A 14637-nucleotide genomic window follows, 5' to 3' on the forward strand; every position below is an offset into this window, starting at 1 on the left:
TCTTGTTAAACATGTATACTCCACCTCCGACCAATGCCGAGAAGAGTAATCCACCGATAGCCACAGGGATGAAGCCGAATCCACTGCCAGCTTTCTTCATCTTCTGAAAAACGTTGTTTCATTGCGTCAACTGAAATGTATGTTTTACCTTGCTCTTCACAGCCATTGTGGTAGTTCTGGAAAGCTCGGCTGGTGCCTCGGTAGCGGCGTGTTTAGACTCTGAGAAGAACGCTTCATCAGCTCCAGCTCCCTCGTCATCATCATCCTCATCAGAATCTGGTGGTCCAGAGAACAAAGTCTTCTTGGTTCCTCCAACGGACTTCTCAGAAGAAGATTCAGATGAAGAGTCAGATTCAGAAGTGGATTTCTCATCAGTCTTTGAGCTGGATTTAGATGTGGACTTGCTGTCGTCATCCTCCTTGGAATCATCATTTTCCTCACTCTCTTCCTTCTTATTCTTCTTCTCCTTCTTATCCTTCTTGTCCTTCTTGTCCTCCTTCTTTGGTTTCTCAGTTGATTCCTCAGATTCTAGTGTTGATTCAGAAGACTGTGGCTCTTCACTGGTTTCTGGAGATGACTCCTCAGTGGATGGTTCTGGAGTAGTAGTGACCTTATCCTTCTTGTGGGCCTTCTTGGAGTCCTTTTTGGCCGATGTAGAAGCTTCAGTGGTTGTGGTGGTTGATTTTGGAGCCTTGGTGGCCTTGGCAGCCTTTGTGGTAGTCTCCTCTTCCTCACTTTCCTCAGTGGTTTCAGAAGTCTCCGAGCTAGAGGTAGTGGCTTCATCGGATGATTCAGTAGACTTCACTTCCTCAGTCGATGCTTCGGTGCTCTCTTCTTTTGTAGCTTCAGTGGATTTTGGCTCCTCTTCTGCCGAGACTTCAGATGATGATGTTGTAGACTCCTCGTTTGATACATTTCCAGATTCTTCTTCCGTCGTCTTGTTCTCTTCAGACGATGGGGTTTCTGTCTCGGCACTTTCAGGAGCGGCTGTTGTGGTAGTCTTTGCAGCCTTTTTCGACTCAGCCTTCTTCTTGTCAACCTTCTTTGTGGTTTTCGGCTCTTCAGTGGTAGTTGTTGGTTGGGATTTGGTTGATTTCTTCTTGTGAGCTTTCACGGTGGTCTTCACGGTGGCATCTTCCGGCGATTCGTCCGATGCTGTTGGCTCCTCAGAGTCCTCGGAGGCTGGTGTTGTTCTGAAAATATAAATTGAGTTACACTATGTGACAATTGTGAAAACATACGTCTTCAAATGCCGACGAGCACGAGTGAGCAGGCAATTCTTATTTTCCTGACAACAACATCCTCCCTAAAAAAAATAAATTGTCGAATGTAAAGAATTTTTTGAAAGCTTACGAGGACTGTGTCGGAGCACTGGGGCATATTCGAGCACTCGGACTTTGTGAGGCATTTCTCGATTAGCCCGATCTGAAACGGTGTTATATTACCCTGCAACGTAGAACGCTACCACCGGTTTCACTTGCTACGATCCACTTAATTTGTAGTTTCACTCCGACTTTTGAAATTCAGTGAACCGAGAAACTGACTGACATTTGTTTCAAAAGACTATGTATACATGCCTTATAGGATAATTACATAGCGCTCCGGTCTACTACTACACTAAAACCATTTGTTGTTCTCAATTATTTTGATTGGGGTCGGAAGTGGGAGTAAACAATAGAAAAGGAAAAGAGCAATTGATGGAGGGTTGTGGTTACCGCAAATTTTCAGATTAGAGGAAAGGGATTGACTTACCTCCGTAACTTTCCTGAGTCCGCTTTGGCAGTGGAACTTCTGAAAAATAAAATTGCAAAATTGTTAGCAATATGTTAGTTGTAGTGCAAAAAACTGATAAGGGAATTATTGTTTCGGAACGTGTAATCACGTTAGAAAGGGTACTTTGGTCATGGAAAGTATGTTTTAATGTTTGTTGCTAAAAAAAATAAAAGGTTACTTACTGAGTAGGCGACGTTCGCAAGGATGAGAAGAATAACTAAAAGTCTCATTTTCGATCGCTTGTATACGTTCGACAGAAGGGGAGAATTGGAAATGTCCAAGGAGCTAGCTGAAAAAGAACAAATAAAAGTAATGGTTTCTTCAAAAAAGTCACAGAGAGGTACTGATAAAAAGAGCAAGTGCTTGTAGTAAATGGAAATGTTTCAAATGAGATGACGCAGTTAGATAGGACAAAGAGGGAATTAAAGACAACGTATGAAGAGTGAAAACTGTTCTGAAACGAATGAAAATAAGTTCTGAAATGTAGTGGGTGGAGCAAATATAAAGTGTCCAGATCGCTTCATTGTTTTTTTCAATGACGAGGGGATGAGGTAAGTCAAGGAAAAGTGGGAGGATAAAATTGATCTTAACAGACGGCCCGGCCCGCTGGTAAAAACAACCTGCACCCGTCAAAATAAATGACTAGGAGGGCTCAGAGATCCAGGTGGGCGGCTGGCGACGAACAGAGATTACCACACACTTTTTTGAAATGTGTGAAGTGTTGCGAAACTTGCGTTTTCAACTTTTCTGGATCAAGAATCTTAGCGAAAGCCGAAGGAATGCATGATCATGATTAGTGAAACGCTGGAACTTACTGTAGCAGGAGCATCACTGACTTCTAGTCAGCTCTGATTTTTATAATGGAAATGAATGTAGGTTATTACTATCAATAAGATGAAGAACTTGTTGTTACTTCCGGTATGTTTCAAAACACAGTGGCCTTGCGGCAATGTTTAAAAGAAAACGGGCGTTCCTTCACATCAAAGTGAATGAGTGGAAGAATTGATGCATCGCACACTGTGCTACATTAGAACGGACCACAGAGAAGTGTAGCATCTGCCAACTCGGGATCTCAGTATAACCACCGGATATTCAAAACTTTCTCAGCAGTTGGCCCAGATACGCATAAACAATAGAACACACCAAGCTCAATCCTGTGAATGTAGAAGACAAACTGCCGACACGTTACCAGTGATTGACAACGCAAGCGGATCTTCTTTTGTTGAATTGAAATTAGAGAAATGATCGAAGTGACAACCGGCTCAAAGACGAGAGGACAAAGGAACATATTACATCTTATATTGTGAATAGTTGGCGACAAAATAGTTGAAAACTGAGAGCTGTGTTCTCGGAGAAGGGGATAGCCATGAAAATTGAGGGCAAATTAGCTGAAATTCCGATGCGAACTGTGACAAGATGAGTGGAATCGAGTGTGGTTGAAGTTGACAAACACAATCTTACGTTGGCTCAATGAACCAATGGGAAGCTAGGAATGGTCGAGAGTGTGCTCATAAAGCAGTGGTGGCGAGAAAAAAAACTAACAGGATGCTCCTAGGAAATTAGTTTCGTTTCACGTGAAACTATAGTAGGTCAACCTACACAGCATGATCATTGACATCTTTTCCATAAGAAATCAAACGAAATGGAGAAAATAGTTGAACTCGAGAGAAAATTGTTTGGATCAAGAACCTGACGTGAAGATCGAGAAGATCAGTACCACCCGGTGAGAGGTCAAGAGTCTCAAATATCAAACAAATGAGTGTATGAGTTTTCAGTGATCTCTCTTGTTTGAAATAGAAAAAAATTAGACATTTAAGGAAAGGCGTGTTTTACCTAGCACAAATATGATATCGAATTTCTCTCATATGGGGAAGGTATGGGAATGTTGAAAATTTGAAAATATAGGAAAGAAAAATAGAATGACTTCATAAAATTCAGGTGGAATGAAATTTCATCGGAACATATTTTCCTGTTCATCGCTAACACGAGGTATCAAATTATATTTGAAAAATCTTAATATGAAATCATAACTAAGATTTTGTCAAGTAGGTTATGATCAGGAAATTGCTCAAATATGATCCTTGGGTGTCACGAACACATTGTCCGGTAAATGTTTGCAAGAGACCGCCACAGTCCACAAAAGTGCACACACGGCGGAGACGTGAAGGTGCCTCCCTAAAATAGAGAGGGGCGGAGAGTATGAATGAAGAAGAGGAAGTGACCCACATTAACCTCCCACCACCCCCACGTATTTACTTGCAACACTATTAATACAGTACGCTTGTAAAGAAATTGGGCATTTTGAAAATGCGCGACACAGTGACGCGGAGCGGTTAGGAACCCACCCATAAGGTCTCCATTCTTGTCCTATTGTATTTGGAGACATTAACTTTTCCGCAAATAAGAGGTTGACGAAACACAACTTGAGAGTAAAATCGGCTTCTTCGATTAAAGGTGTTCCGAAAATGAGAGTGAAATCGGGAGAGTACACAATTCCTTGAAAACCTCTTGGAACTAGATTAACGAGGATTACTCATAGTTCTAACGGTTATAAACACTCCTGAATAAGCGAGGGCCGTTTTGCAGTTATGGGTTGCAAACTGACTCACGCCCACATAAACCTTATGGTAGCCGAAGACCCTAAACGACATTACACTCAGGTCTTGAGGTCCGTGAGAACGATAAAAATGAAATGAGCGCATTCCGCTCCCAAATTATGATTCTCATCGCGAAGTAGAACCAGATGTCGAGAGGATAAGTGGTGAGTTTGCTAACTATCAATTTGCGGATAGTGCATACTGCTTTCGCGCGACGAACAGAGATACTCGAAAGAAATATGGGAGAAAAAATGGAGATTGTGCAACACTAAACGTAAACCTGTGTATTATCAACCAGCAAGAACTCGATTTGGGTTGTCTACGCATTTTTTTCTATTTTGGCAAACACAAATATTCTGGTGGAAAGGGAATCACAGAATAATTCTCAAGAACGAATTTAACCACAAGTGCTCGAAAATATCGCAATTAATATTGTTTTGAGTGATCCAACATGCTTAATCCCGTAAACCGAACGTAAGGTGAGTAGTGATGCATGCACGCTTGCTAGCATAACAACCTCTAATTAATCGTGAGAATTGCATGCTCCTCATCTAAGGTGAACGTTGGAAACATTGAGGAAATGGGATGGTGAGAATTCGTTATACATGAATACTTGATTAAGGTAAATTTGGGATTCATGCGGTTTCTACAAACCATCTAGGAATTAAACAGAAACAAAACATATAATAAGATGGCTTTTTTCTTAAGTATAAAACAAAGCTTAGCACTGTGAAGATTTGCAAAAAAGTGCCTGGGTAGTTGTGAAATAAACTTTATGTTTACAATAGTTTCCTAAAAATGGCTTAGCTGCTGGCTTTGTACGACTGGTCATGGAGTCACTACCGCCCGTCTATGCGAGTACATGAAATCAACAAAGTAATTGAATAAATCTGCACTGGACATGATTCTCTCCGGGTCCACAGAGGGGACGAACAACCACTTGAACAAGGATCTAAACCCAAGCCCAGGCGGCTCATTAATAAACTCTCGCACTGGGAGGTCGTTGGAAACAATACATATTCTACAAGGGTTTCTGGGGCAGCTGAATTAATTTCTCAATGCATAGGGCAATGGTTTATAGCAAACTAATACACATACTCGCATTGTGATACACTTTAGTGGATTGGCCTAACCGCCAGAGTTCATGAATATTGAATTTGAGTAAAATAAATTGCTGTTTTTCGATCCGGGCTTTTCTTCGAATTTTGAGAAATTGAAAATTGAAAATTCATACCACTAGCTCAAGATAAAAAGGAAAATAAGTTCAAAGATAGCGATCTGAACTTTGAAAACTGTATCGAGTGTGAGGGATAAGAAGGGAAGTAGCAAATTTTTGCGTGGGTCCTCTATTTACTCAACCAAGTGCGTCAGATCATCAACGATTTGATGGAAAAAATGAGAGAATTCAGGACACTTTTCACTTTGGTCAAGTGTTCTATTTTCTTCATTTTGATCTGGTTATCAATCGATCTGAAATTTTGTTTTTGTTCTTGTAGATCCCACCAATAATCTAATATATGAAATAAAGGATCTGAAAACTTTCATTTGAATTTCAATGGCATAGTTTTACTGATAATATAAAGAAAGCAGAAATGATTATCTAGTTTTTAAAAAAATAGTTTAAGTTAAATTGGATTAATCAACAAGTCTATGAAATACTGTACATAAATTTCATTCTCAAAAAAGGTTTTGTTATTTCAAAGAAATCTGATGTGGATGTCATGTTAATAATTATCTTTGTTATTGCAACCACAATTACTAAAAATAGATTTGAAAAATGAAAAGTCATTAGTCGACCAAGTCACAACCACAGAAGTTAGACTGTTACTTTCTGAGCACTGCCAATGTGCTCTGAGTAGTTGGGGGTGCCATCTCGACCCCCGAGAACACAGCGCAAATTGTACTAAAACACTTGACAGCTTGGAATCGAAACGAGCAACGGAAAAAGGGGAGAGGTATCGTACTAAAGTGAGTAGAAAATACAGCAGACCTCTATGGAGTTTTTTTTCTGAAAAGTTTCAAGTGGTCATCTCTTGAGTAAGTCAAACATAGTTCGCTTCAGTGGAAACATCTCAAGATCGCCTCACCACAAAACTCTCTACTTGTGAACAAGTCGCTTGAACTTATCGTTTTTTTTCCTTCTCTCTTATCGGAGCTCCTCGGAATGAGATATGATGCACTGTGCGTTCATCTTTGCAAGGTCGCGGATCACAAAATTGAGTGAGTGGTCGGATTTGAAGAGTCGAGGAAAACTTTAGGACTGTAGTACAAAAAACGACAATTTGTTCGGGATGAGTGTGTGTCGATTTGCGGATATTTGACTAAATTGCAATGGATAGATCAAAAATTGAAGGATGTGGAAGGTGATGTTTATTGAAAATGACTGAATGATTGGTATTAGGAAAGTGGAAGGTGGAGAGTCGTGTGCCACAAATTAAATATGATTTGAAATTCAGATTAGTTAAATGTGGAACATCTGCAGGTATGTACATCCGGGTCAAAATATTGTTTTTGAATCACAAAAATCATAACTTCAAATAGCGGATGAAATGACCATAAGAATATTTGTTTGTTATTGTTTGTCACAGGACTACTAAGATTTGTCGTCATCTACCCAATTCACTTCAAATCATACTGGTTGCCAATCAATTGTATTAACTCATCAAATGCAGCATCTCCTTGTATTCAATCGTATTGGATTCTGGTTTGTTTATACCCGTTTTGCCAGCATTGGACATTTGAGAGAAAAAAAATCATTTATTATTCTGGTCAAAACAAGCATATATCAGTTTTTTCCTCATTGCGAATACATAATTTTTGACGTTATATTCAAGGTCAGCGTGTTGTGTTGGGTTTTTGAAAAGACGCTGTATAGTGTTGCATCTTGTTTTTTGCAACTTTCTCTTCCCACTTTCCATTGTCCATCGAATAAATCGTATTCGAAAAAAGGCGTGGCTTTTCACCCCCCAAATACCCTATATCTTCAGCCAAAAAACTTTCTTTTTGTCGACAAAAGAGAAAGAAAGACTTCGTATTTTTGGGACAACCCTTCCACTTGACGACCCGGATTTCTTTTCATCTCGGAGAAAACGGACAAAACGTCTACTGTCTTCTAGGATCATGTCGTCGCGCACTCTATCAATTGCCGTCGTTTTCATCATTGCAGGTCAGTTTTCCCTTTCTTTTTCTCTTCATAGTTATTGTTTTTGTTTTCAGCGCTTCTTGTATCTGACATCGAGGCAAGATTCAAACGTCAAACATATCAATATGACCCATATCTCATGTCATTTGCTCATCCACACCCAGGAACTAAAGTCACACAAGGATATCTAGCTAGATATGCACCACAAGACTGGCCAAAATGGTATGTACAATTATTTTCTATCTTTTGAACTGTTTGGTCTATCAGAAGGAAACAAGATTTTTGCTTCAATTGAATAATGAAAAAAACTGTTTTGTAGGTACTCTCGGAACATGATGAAGTGGACTGGAGAATCGAGATTCTCGCCGTACGACAAGTCTGATGCAAGATACCCAAACTGGCATAATGAGTTCGCTAATAGACGAGTGTAATCAGCAAGACGCAATGAATTGAATTTTATTTTTACATTTTACCTCTTAATTTATTGATATCATATTTTCCGGTATAATTTATTTTGTTGTATATAAAGTTGTTTTTCTTTTCTTCTTTTTTTTCGTATTGAGGATTTTGCGGTTCTTCGATAATATCTCATATTTCAGAATCTTTATTATAAATTCACGACACTGCGCCTCATGGCTTTAAAGGTGCATCTAATTTGTTCAAAATGGTCTCAAAGCGAAAAACATTTTTTGCATTTTTTTTTGGACCTGCAAAGCTCGAAAATACGGTATTTGATCTATTTCAACTATGAGACCATTCCGCGAAATTTCTAATAAAATAGATGCGCCTTTAAAGCCATGCGGAGCAGTGCTGTGAATTTATAATAAGTTAAATTTAATGTTACTTTCATAATAGATTTTTGATACTCGAAATATGTATGTTTTTGAAGTTGTTCACTACAGTTCACCACAAAGATAAAGTTCCCAGAAAAAAGGTCACAACTATTAATTCTCTCGAATGAAGTTTCCTATTTTTCAAACATCATATCAATTTCTTGAATTTCTCATTCTAAAAATTGAATAAATCATGATATGCGTGGGCACACGAACAAGAGTAATCATTAGTTGTCACTCAAAATTTTTGAATGTCACAGAATTCGTTCAAATCATATGTGACTTTCCCATAACTCATGTCACTTTTATGATTTTAAGAACTTTGGTGACATTTACAATCCTCAACCAAAAAAAAAACAAATCTGATGATGCATTGGGAAGACTTTTCCGTTCACGATGTCATGGAAGTGGCAGTTCTTTGATGAAAGGAATGACTGTCTTTTATGAATAAATAAATGGAGGGGCTTCTCGTCATAACAAATTATAAATCACATTTTTACAGCAAAACACATTGTTACTCATGGTTCCAAGATCTTCCTTTTAAAAATTTTCGATCAACTTGAAATAGTTACCAGTAAAATTTCCGTATAAACATTTGTCCAAAATATTGTTTATTTGAATTAAATGAAACGGTGAATTATAAACGAAGTTAGCAAAATATTATACACACTGCAAAAGTTTAAGTAGTTTCGTTTGACCATTAAAAAAAATCAATTTTGTTGAGTGCACTCTTTTCCGGCAATTAGGCAGATTTCATCGGTGCTAGAGGCAATAAACTGCAATGCCTTCTCCACAATTCTGATGCTCTCCTATAAAAACAAACTTGAATGATTTGGCTGAAAAACGAAAAGGAGTCTTGCCTGAACGATATCAGGTTCGAAACGCTCAGTGAGATTCTCGACAAGAACACGACGATAGCTTCTGAGATCACTGAGAAGAGAAGCTGTGCGTTGACGGAGCATGTGATCAGTGAGATTCTGTCCAGCAGTCTCCTGAAATACAGATCATTCTAGTTTGGTTTTCTATGAGGTAGGTATTTACCAAACGACGTTGAGAGTCAATGCATCTTTCGATTAGCTGATGGATGGAAGCCTGGAATTATAAAAGATAGTAAGGTGAGACTATAATCTTATGCGCACCTGTGAAGACTTAGAAAGAGGGACATCAACTGGTCTTGGCTCTTGGTGGCTGCTCGACATTCTTCTCAACTGAAATATTATGATACACGGGAGAAAGAGAAAAAAGAGAAAAAATAATTAGCCAAACAGCTCGCTCAGTGAGAAAAGGTATATATGTCCAACAAAAAAAGAAGAAAGAATACGTTGTATCTCTGTCTGAGCTGCTGTCAAACAACCCATTTAGCATTCGTCATGGTGCAAACGTTCAGCAATGTGACGACTTAATAATGAGCTGTGAGACAACTAATTTCTTGTGTGCATTTCTTAGAACGGTATAAGTGAAACAGAAATTATGGTTTGCGTTGCTGACAAAAATGAACATATAATGGTGAATTTACATTTGTTCCTGGTTCTTTTGCTTTATAAATGTGGACACCAGGAAGTGAACAAAAAGAAGCGAAATGGAGCTCACTCGCTACTGAAGTTGGATGGCGAGAAAAGATGCTCAATAAAGCAAAGTGGGTGATTTTTCTCAAGAAAGCTCAGAGAACATTTCACGCTCGAGTATTTTATTATGAATGGATACTCTATCGAAGCGGTTAATAAAAACTTCTGAATCTTCCCACTGTGGGAAAACAAGCAGTTTGTGCGCGAGTTCTGAGAAACAAAAAATTCGAAGAACTCGGTGTTACTCAGATTTGAAATCAGGCCAGCTTTGAGGTGAGGATTGAGTTTCAGGGTGGAGAGCAAATGGGCGTGTTTTCAGTATAGGGTGACAATCTAGAGCAAATGCAATGGGAAATCACGGCTGGAAATAATTACACACTTCAGAATAGACAATTCTAGATGACACAAGTAATGATGAAGATTTTGTGAATAAATCATGTATAAAAGGTGTCCATGGGCCAAATATAGCTAGACACCATAAATTGCTGGTGTGGCAAAGACCGATTACTCTCAAAGCGTTTTGGCATATGATGATGATCACCTGAACTTTTGATAGTTCAGAAAATTATTTTCCAGTTCCAACTTTCCCTTTTTGTAGCTGTGAGAACCGTAGGAGTTGTGGGCGTGATTCTGTGGGAGAAAATATTTTTCGTCCTTTCCTTTCAGTAAGAAAGTCACAAATTTGATAAAGATCAACTTCGAATTATGTCCGTGGCAACCTCATGAAAATTGAATCAAACGTTCTAAAAATACTGTTACTTCATAGTACAACCAATTGTATCTGTTTTCAAGGAAGTGGAACCAGAGCCATAAAACGCAACGTACAACTTCTAGAAGGAACAAGGGCCAATTAGATGGCTGGGAACTAGTATGAATTCGATGTGTACGCTGGAATTAGTGTTATCTAATAGTGGACACTGGTGTTTATGAATCTTCCTGTTCTCTTTTTTCCGAGCCTAAAACAGCTGACGACGAATGTGAATGACAAACAGTTTTGATCGAATCAACGATTGGTGAATCGGCGGGCGTTTTTCTCTCCAGATTCAACGACCCCTTTTTCCGAAATGGCGTTGTCTGCCGACTTGCTTTGATCGCTAAAACGATGAGAAGAATCCACGAATTGGCAATGATTGATGCACCTACCTGTTGTTATCTTCCTATTATCAATAGCTTAGATTAATACCGCCCTCAATTCCTCATTCACATCCCCTCAATTTGGTTTTGTCGTTCTCGTTTTCCTGTTAGGTGTTCCCGTTCCCCACTAAGTTCCGCTCGCCGGACAATTGGAAGAATGTAGGTGTACGTGTGTGTGTATGAGTGTCCTTGATAGTTCAGCAGGTCGACCTCCGCTGAGTAGACCACCCCCGAGATAGCAGTCTGATGTTCCTCTTCTCTCGACCACACAACAATTCAAATCTTTTTGAAGAAGATGTGAACTTCCTGATTTTGGAAATGCCCTTTTTCCATATAATTTATTTTTCATTCTGATTCGTTTTGTTTCAGAAAAGCCCGATTACAATGAGCATATACGACCGTGTTCCACTTGACATCGATGCCCTTGTGAGTTTGAAACTTTCCATATTAACCTGATTCAGCTATTTTAGGACCGACTTTTTGATATCCGGGACAAAGCTCTAGATGTGAAGAAAGATTTGGTATGTTATTAAAATGTCAAAAATTCAAAATGTTTATTATGTATTTAAAATTTCAGACCGACTATACCAGTGATGACGCCTCCAAAATGAATACAAGGAACGAAGGTCTAAAATCTATCTCGACTGTCATGAAAATGGTCGACTACGTGTTCAACTATCGGTTTTGTTATGTTGGATTTGAGGTGAGTGTCATATGACTTGAAACGTAAAATGACAAGTTTTTCTTTCTTTTCAGACCGATCTTGTCAAGATTCAAACCTGCTTATCTGATGCTGAATACTATCTCAGTTTTCTCTACCGGTGACGGAACAAAACTTCCACCACATGACTTCTGTCTTAAATTAACCGAATGTCTTTACTAATTAATTTTCTTTCATCTGGATTTTTCTGAATTAAAAAACAATTGGAGTGTTTTAATGGTATATTCTCGCGGCGTTTGTAATAAAGTTAGAGTAATAAATTAAAAAGAGAAGAAGAATTTTCGAGAGAAAGAGAGGTTGTTCTAAAATAGTTCATTTCTCCCATTGTGTCTCCTCTCGGGCATCTTCGAATTCATCATCGTCTTGATCGTCGCCGTCGTTGTCGTCTCCTTCTTGGTCATCTTCCTCTTCTGCGTTCTCGGTGAATTTGAGTACACCGCAGGTTTCGAGAAGTTCGTCACTCGTGTTTTCGTCGTTTTTGTATTCCATTTCAAGTTTAGTGACGATTTCCTCCATTGAATCAAGTTTCTCTCGGATATCAGCGATTTCAAGCTAAAAGTAAAAACTTTAGAGGAAAACTGAGTTCTAATTAACTTACGTCATATTGGGGACACTGGGCAATGTGGTAAATGAGAGATTGAAGTCGAACTTCCAAATGATTGCAGACTTTGAGATAGTCTCGAAGAGTGACCAAAACTTCTTGACTCATTACGAGTTTCATCTGGAATCTTAAATTAATTTTTGTTCTCTGTGAGATTATTTCTTACCAGCCGCTTGATGAGGTTGAATGTTCTATCCCTTGCATTGTAAATACTTATAACGGCTCCTCCATCCAGCGGAACTCTATTGAAAACGCTTCTCTAAAAGTTGGAACTATTGAAGGAATTTTGTGGTCGTCGCTTACCTCCGACTTCATCTTGGAAACATACTCCTTGACTTTCTTCAAGTTGTGTCGATAAGAACGACGTTGAGCACGAAGGAGGAACTCCTTCAGGTCGTCTTGCAAGTCCTGGAAACCATACAATGTTTAATATATATTTTTGAACGGAATGCTCACCTCGACTTGAACGATGGTCACATCAGCCATGTGAACAGCAGTCCTAAAAACAAAAGTTTTAGATGATCGTCCTATGTAGTGTTTGTGCTGACTGGTATGAGTCAACTCAACAAAAAAGGAAACAAGATGACACACTCATGTGCCCAAATATTTTACAACGAGAACGGTACAATCATTGTATTTTCCAAAGATGTCTCCCGTATAAGGTCCGGGAAAAGAACTCAAAGTAGATTGAAAAGAAGAAATGAAAAGGAGAGGCAGAGCTTTTCGTCAAAAAAGGGAGCTAAAAGTCCACAATTTCGGAGAAACGCGGATGTTCCCTTGGTTTTCCATTTCATTCAACGTCAATCACGGAAAAATTATATGGTTGTTCTGAGGACAATTTTGAAAAGAGCTGTTTGGAAAAGTGAATGAATCATTCGCGCTCTGGGGGAGCAGCTGAGACGAAAGCTTCTCGAAAAAGAACGAATTCGCTTTAATCAAACCGAGTGAAACGAAAAAAAAATACTCAAACCAAGCAGTCGTCCTTTTTTCGAGTATCCAGCTGTCAGAGGTTCGCTGCACTTTCAAACTATGCACTATAAATCGAAGCAAGAAACACGGGAAATGAGAAAGAAATGCACAGAGCGCTATATAGAAATAATATGCGAAAAGAAAGAAAATGAGAAGACTTGCAGGAGATTCGAGTTGATGCTTCCTGGTTATATATGGAGTGTAAGCAATTAATTCAGGAGCATATTCTAGCGATGTGTACGACGGCGGCGCGTGATGTTCTCGTGAGCTTATATGCACAATGTGAATATCCGAAAGTCGTCAAGTGTCTTTTGTTGGATGGATATGTCATAACTAATCGGACGACGAGCATGAATATAAATTTCTTTTTCTTTTTTCATCTTTGACTATTTGACGATTAACGAAGGCATAAACAAGCTATTGCATTTTAAATTTGTTTTCACACCAGTTCTGGAATATTAACCTAGTAATTCAAATTATTTGTTATTTTCATGTTTTGCGTTTTCAGCCTTTCAGTAATTTGCTTTATTTGCAATCTTAAAATTACCCGAATAAATAATTTTACAAACTTTGTACCTGCCCTTTTTCTTTGTGTCTTTTAATCACCCAATTCGTTTTTTTTCCTTCGTTCTCCGTGATTTCAGACCTGTCATCGTTCTCTCAATTCTCTGTCCAAGTTAATTGATAACAGTGTGTTATCATCGCAAGGAAACATTGCCTCGACGTTTTTGAAAGACTCCAGTGAATCGATAGTAAAAATGTCTCTTCATACGACAGCCACACTAACCGTTTGGCCCCGGCAAGACAATTTTTTTTTGTCGTGGCGGCCCTGTGACGCTCCGACGAGAGAGCGGCCTGCTCACCGCTGCTCTTCACTCGTTCTCCTCGGGGGGCAAACGGACACACTCTAACAAAACGGACGGACGGCCGCCGAGTTCGTCGCTCATTCACACTCACCACAACCATCTGCGCTCACACTCTTTCTAATCGTGGCAGGAGGAGGAGGCGAAGAAAACGGAGACAACCCCGCATTTGAATGCCGTTCTTTTTATCCGAAATCTAGCTCCTCTTGTTTTTTTTTTGAAAAAAAATTGTACTTTTCTTCATTCTCTATTCTCACTTTCTCTTTCTTTTTAGATGGGCGGTTCTTCAAGTCATACTGTATGATAACGTTACCATGTCTACCCATACATGACACTTCAGTAGTTTCATTATCAGTTTAGTTACTATTTTCTAAACCTCTCAAGTGATATTTGTATCAAAATTATTAATACTTTTCTGAACACTTCGGTTAATATCAGG

The 14637-nt window shown here is 38.9% G+C and overlaps 4 protein-coding genes across 4 annotated transcripts; 2 read left to right on the plus strand and 2 right to left on the minus strand.

Moving 5' to 3' along the window:
* Window positions 1–7490: 7490 nt before the first annotated feature.
* Window positions 7491–7943, plus strand: GCK72_024354 (uncharacterized protein; the record flags this gene model as incomplete). Its single annotated transcript, XM_003118256.1, has 3 exons — window positions 7491–7536; window positions 7587–7734; window positions 7832–7943. 3 exons carry the CDS (start codon window positions 7491–7493, stop codon window positions 7941–7943), a joined length of 306 nt encoding a protein of 101 aa, XP_003118304.1.
* Window positions 7944–9055: 1112 nt separating this feature from the next.
* On the minus strand, window positions 9056–9544 carry GCK72_024355 (uncharacterized protein; the record flags this gene model as incomplete). Its single annotated transcript, XM_053735844.1, has 4 exons — window positions 9056–9154; window positions 9212–9337; window positions 9387–9437; window positions 9485–9544. 4 exons carry the CDS (start codon window positions 9542–9544, stop codon window positions 9056–9058), a joined length of 336 nt encoding a protein of 111 aa, XP_053579410.1.
* Window positions 9545–11428: 1884 nt separating this feature from the next.
* GCK72_024356 (uncharacterized protein) lies at window positions 11429–11869 on the plus strand (the record flags this gene model as incomplete). Its single annotated transcript, XM_003117658.2, has 4 exons — window positions 11429–11470; window positions 11515–11565; window positions 11622–11747; window positions 11801–11869. The coding sequence occupies 4 exons, from the start codon at window positions 11429–11431 to the stop codon at window positions 11867–11869; spliced, it is 288 nt and encodes a 95-aa protein (XP_003117706.1).
* A 208-nt stretch (window positions 11870–12077) lies between these two features.
* Window positions 12078–12852, minus strand: GCK72_024357 (uncharacterized protein; the record flags this gene model as incomplete). Its single annotated transcript, XM_003118267.2, has 5 exons — window positions 12078–12317; window positions 12364–12486; window positions 12533–12625; window positions 12670–12774; window positions 12823–12852. 5 exons carry the CDS (start codon window positions 12850–12852, stop codon window positions 12078–12080), a joined length of 591 nt encoding a protein of 196 aa, XP_003118315.2.
* Between the last annotated feature and the right edge of the window lie 1785 nt (window positions 12853–14637).

This window comes from Caenorhabditis remanei, chromosome X (genome assembly GCF_010183535.1).
Source record: "Caenorhabditis remanei strain PX506 chromosome X, whole genome shotgun sequence".
Classification (NCBI taxonomy): Eukaryota; Metazoa; Nematoda; class Chromadorea; order Rhabditida; family Rhabditidae; genus Caenorhabditis; species Caenorhabditis remanei.